The following is a 5,258-nucleotide window of genomic DNA, read 5'->3' as shown; positions in this document are numbered from 1 at the left end:
GGGGGGTGGGGGAGGGATTCCCACATAGGGACAAGGTTTTACCTCCTTTTCCCCGCCCCACAACGCGCTCTGGTTCTGGTCAGCTCAGCCAGGTCGTGCTGCCACCACTCCCAGGATGGCAGAGGCAACATAACGAAGAGGGAAAATGGGACCTCCTGGCCAGTACTTCCCACCCCTTCCCTCAGCATGACCCTGTGAGGCACAACGTGCTCCCTGAGTGGCAACTGGCTGGAAAGCAGGAGTGCTGTGGGTAGCTAGCACTGAGCCAGCAAACAAAGCCTGTCCACCCCTGGCAAAACCAGCAGCCCCTGCTGGAAGGGCACAGTGCAAGCTCCTCCTTACCCCGCCGGGTGCTGAACGCATCTCTGAGGTCTCCTGATAGACTTTGGGCCCATCGCCCAGGTTGGAGTAGGAGATGACAGTTGAGGAGGTAAATGTCTGGCAGTTAGCACCGCTTGTCATATGCTCCTGCAGGACAAAGTGGGCAGTGGCATAAGGAATGGGAGGGAAGAAGAGATGGCAGTTAATTTTCTCTCTCTGCAACAAAGTAGGAAGAAATCAGAACAGGAAGAACATAATCCCCATGGGTCCATCTTTCTGGAGAATACATCTTCCTGTTAAATTAATTTCCCGTTTCTTGCTGAACAAGTCTAGCCCCATACTTCCTTTCTCACCCATGTCTCCTCCCTGCACTCAGCAGCTAGACCTCAGGAACAAGATCTGTATCACTCCCTCCTGGTCAGCAAGCAAACCTTACAGCTTCTTCCACCTTGCCAGCTTGAGCACAGCCCAAATCAAAGCAGCACAATAAGATGAGAAACATTAGAGGGGATGGCAGGAGCACCCTCAGTACTCCCCTCTGTGCAGAGTGGCTTATGGAGGGTTCTTACCATGTTTCCAATCATGTCGTTCATCATCCCAAACATATCTATAAAGCCACCTGCCTGATAAAAACAAAAAGAGAACACAACAGTTAGTTTGCAAAGACACGGAGGAAAGAAGAGAACACAACAGTTAGTTTGCAAAGACACAGGAGGAAAGAACAACAAGCTACCTGCTGCCTAAGAAGAGCTCTTTCCCCTTTATTTCAGTAGTGCAGAAAAAAACAGGATTTGGGGTTGTTATTCTCTCTATTCTCTCAGGCTGCACTGTCCAAGTTTTCCGGCTGTCCAGATCTCTGGATACAGCAAAGGCTTTTATTTTTGTTTGGGTCTGACTCCTCATGCACTGGGGCTTGTGACTCCAGGCACCTGGCAAAGCTAAGAGAAGAAAACTCAGGTACACACTTAAGGGTGATCTTAACCATATGACAATGATCCTCAAGGATGTTTGTACCTCACCCCTGTCAACTCTTAATTTAAACCACAAGGAAGCTTCCACTGATTGTATTTCTTCTAACATAATGACAAGTTCTCTTATTTTAAACATCTGACTTTTTAATCTTGTAAACCTAAAGGCTGCAGTAATACACTGGGCCAGCAGGTCTCACAGGTTAATTGTGCAATAAGTAAACAAAATTACTATGTCAGTTAAAACTTGCTGATTTCTTTGTTTCCTCAAGTAGCCTCTTGTTCTCATTTCCAGCAGAGCAGTACTCACATAAAGTGTTATTATCCTTTGAAGTCTATCTGTTTGTATTCTTATTAATCTTTCTCTGAGCAACAACAATTCCAGGACACTCCATCTTTCACTGATGCAACCCTGCAGAGCAGGCCAGGGGGGCTGGACTAGATGATCTCTCAAGGCCCCTTCCAACCCCTGACATTCTGTGGTTCTATGAAGCTGCTGGATCTGGAATAACCACTTCCACTGTACTATTTTGGTAGCTGAGGGAAATCAGGATGCTCCAAACGTGGTGTTCTCATATAGACACACAGTCATTCTCATTCCAGTCCTGAAGTATTCCTTTGGCTTTTCCATTTGCCACCACTGGCAAAGGGGGTTCAATCATCAACCTCTGCCTAATGATGGCCAAGTCTTTTCCCTGTGTTGTCACAGTTCTTCCATTCCCTCCAAACAGATCCACAGCTCATTTTCAGACATACGAGGTTATTATGAGACTACCTGCTCTTCCCTGATATTAACTGTCCCAATTCCTATGAAATATTGTGCTAGAACAGCTTTTGGGCTCTTCTCTGGTCAAGCTGCAAATACAATCTCACCACAGAAACAGAGGGACAATCTTTCCTCTAAAACAGCTCCCAGATTAGATTAAAACATTAGAGGGGACTGAAGGGAAACTCCTGAAGTCACGTAGCAACTCAATGAGAGAGGTCCAAGAGAAACCAGCTGCCTCCAGTTTCAGTTCAATACCCTCTTCAGTATTCTCTTCACTATAAATCTGGAGCTCACTCTGGTCTCTGCACATCTTCCCACCCTCACTACCCTTTGGATAGATGGTCTTGGTCACAGATGGCTACATTTTAGCACCAGTTGTACACAGCACTGACGAATCTCAGTATGAAGTCACTATTTGGAAAGGCTCTAATGTAACCCAGAAAAATAAGAGAACTTACCATGCCAAGCATCCCAAAGGGTGAAACAGCTCCTGCCTGCCAGGACAAGAGAAAAACAGAACCGAGAATGACCTTGCAACAGCAAATCACTAGATCCTTCTCAGAACCCCCTCCTTCTTGGAAAAAGAACTGGGGATACTCAGGCCCAGAAAATACCCCGCAGACTCACGGTGGTTCAAACTGTACCACCCCTAACAGCCCAGGCAGGTGCTGCTCCTAAATTTCTCCCAGTTACACTGATTTATGTCCTTGAGAAAGAACACATATTTCTTCCCATCCTCCCACCCAGCCTGCAACACATTCAATGTTCGAATGCACGTGGAGGAAAGGAAACTGCAGGGTACCCTCCCCTGCCCTCAGTGCCCGTGTTACCTGCATCCTGCGGCCGGGCTGGCGAGCTCCAGGTGCGGTGCCATCAGTGATGCCAAGGAGGGGGCCAAAGCCAAAGCTTCCAGAAAGCATGCGGTTCATGTGCTGCCGGTGGATGGCAAAAGGGTCCCTTTTGGAAAGGTGGAGAGGTCAGCGGTGAGGAAGGGAGGGGAGAAGAAAAAGCCCTGCATAAGCCACACATGACGAGCTCCAGTTTCTCTTATGTAACTGCACGTGCCTTTCAAGGCTGAAAGCCCAGGATCCCAAGAACTCAGTGTTGCTTATGAGGATTCCTGGAAGGGACCTCTGAAACCCATCTTATTTCATAGAATGGTTTGGGTTGGAAGGGACCTTATAGATCATCTAGATCCAACCCCCCTGCATGGGCAGGGACACCTCCCACCAGACCAGGTTGTTCCAAGCCCCATCCGACCTGCCCTTGAACACTTCCAGGGATGGGGCTTCCACAACTTCCCTGGGCAACTTGTTCCAGTGTCTCATCATCCTCTTAGTAAAGACTTTCCTCCTAATGTCCTAACCTAAATCTCCCCTCTTCCAGTTTAAAGCCATTCCCCCTTGTCTTCTCACTACAAGCCCCTGTAAAAAGCCCCTCCCCAGCTTTCCTGTAGCCCCTTCAAGTACCTGAAGGCCACAGAATCCCTCTAAGGCACTAACTGATGTCAAAAGTCATTTGGCATTCTGCTCCCACTTCAGGGCCCAGTATGACCATGGCTGTTCTAGAACCACACTGCTCTAACAGATGGAACCCACTTTGCAGATCTGCAGTTCAGGTACCACCATAATTCCATAATCCTTTCCTCTTGCACCATCAAAACACTTCACCTTAACAGCACTGCAAAGCAATCAAACCCCCCCAGAAGAGCAGCCTTTGATTTTGCAGGGAGGTTCACAAAGACCCTCTCAGCTGCAAAGAGAAAACTATGCTTAATGGGACCAGGGAGTGTGCCTTCCTAGACACTCTCCTCTCATCCCTTCACATATGTGCACACAAAACACGCTCAAATGCAAGACTGAAATCTCCAGAACACACTGTATGGCCTGACACTGCATGACATCCCTCCACCACAAGTGATCCTCATCTGCTATTTTCCTATAATATTATGGGAACCCCAGCCAAGAGACTTAAGAATGCAGGCAGCTTTTGAGGCAGGTTTGAGAGGGAAAGGGAACAATAACTGGGGTCCCTAACTGGTTTTCCTTCCATTCCTTCTTTTGCAGCCTCCACTTTTGAGGGCTACACGCATTCACACACGTTGAAGGAGCAAGGAGAGAAAAAGGAGAATAGGGACAGTGAGAGAAGGCAGTGACCACAGTGGAAAAAGTCTGGGAAATACCACAGCATTTCCCTGCACATCTTACAGTCTGCACTTACCCTTCCTGAGTGTGAATAACCTCAGCCACATATAATATTCCTGAGATCACAGAAGCACCTGCTACAAACCAGTACTTTTCTGTCTCTCCTGGAAATGCTTGGCATAATAGAAGTTAGACTCATACCTGCCACAGTCATTCTCTGACTAGCTGGGACATCAAGGGCTCTCTTCTGCTAATTTGTTTACAGCTGATAAAATTATTGCTTATTAACATTTGTATAAGCAAAACCTGGACTTTATTCTTCTACACAAGCTCATTCCACCACGTTTCTAGTGGGGCCATGCTTAACACCATCCAACTCTCACTGTACTGCAGTCTACTCCTTATCTGCTTGGGCAAGGACTGCCAACTTAAGTCTCATTGCCAAAATTTATCAGTAGCTTCCCATTTCCCACTTCTGTGGACAGGAGCAGTGACATTCAGGAAAAGGAATCCCCGGGAAAGATCTTGGGACCTTTGTTAAAGATTTCAAGCCTTGTATTTCAAAACTACTTGCTGCCTCCTGTTTACTTGGCTCCTCAGAGGCTGACAACTCCTCTAGCAGTCCTCTCTAGCTCCGGTCATGACTTCCTGTGCAGAACAGCAAAAAAAAAACACAACAAAACACCGGGCAGAACAGGCAGATATTATCTATCTAAACTGAAACCCCACTTCGCAGAAGCAAAACAAACCAACACAGAACCTTACACAAAAGACGAGGCACCCCAGCTCTCTCCCTCTCGGCTGCAGGGCCTTCTGGCCTACTTTACCGAATCCCGCTTCCCTCCGAGCCCGCGCCCTGCCAGGGAAACCAGCCCAGCGCGAACCAGGTTATTCCCCGCGCAGCCCCGACGGGGGGGGATGTTCGTGCTTCCTTCCCCCCGGGGAGCTGCTGCGCTGCGGGACCTCCCCGGGACCTGACCAAACGCCTGTTTTTTTTCCCCCAGCCGGGAGGTCCCTGCGATCCCAAGGCCCTCCCCGCCCCCAGCCCCGCACAAG

At 48.4% G+C, this 5,258-nt stretch overlaps 1 protein-coding gene across 1 annotated transcript in view; it reads right to left on the bottom strand.

Annotated features, from left to right (window-relative positions):
• MLF2 (myeloid leukemia factor 2) overlaps positions 1-3,023 on the bottom strand; it is a gene marked incomplete at its 5' end in the record, with an annotated part of 5,430 nt that extends 2,407 nt beyond the window's left edge. The window contains 4 exons of the mRNA XM_009998980.1: positions 343-468; positions 891-944; positions 2,517-2,552; positions 2,889-3,023. Coding sequence (XP_009997282.1) covers positions 343-468; positions 891-944; positions 2,517-2,552; positions 2,889-3,023 — 351 coding nt within the window. The remainder of the gene's footprint in view (positions 1-342; positions 469-890; positions 945-2,516; positions 2,553-2,888) is intronic.
• Positions 3,024-5,258: the final 2,235 nt, after the last annotated feature.

This window comes from Chaetura pelagica, unplaced genomic scaffold, assembly GCF_000747805.2.
Source record: "Chaetura pelagica isolate M959 unplaced genomic scaffold, ChaPel_1.0 scaffold120, whole genome shotgun sequence".
Classification (NCBI taxonomy): Eukaryota; Metazoa; Chordata; class Aves; order Apodiformes; family Apodidae; genus Chaetura; species Chaetura pelagica.
Note: the sequence above shows the minus strand (reverse complement) of the source record. Positions and strands in the feature narration are given on the sequence as shown.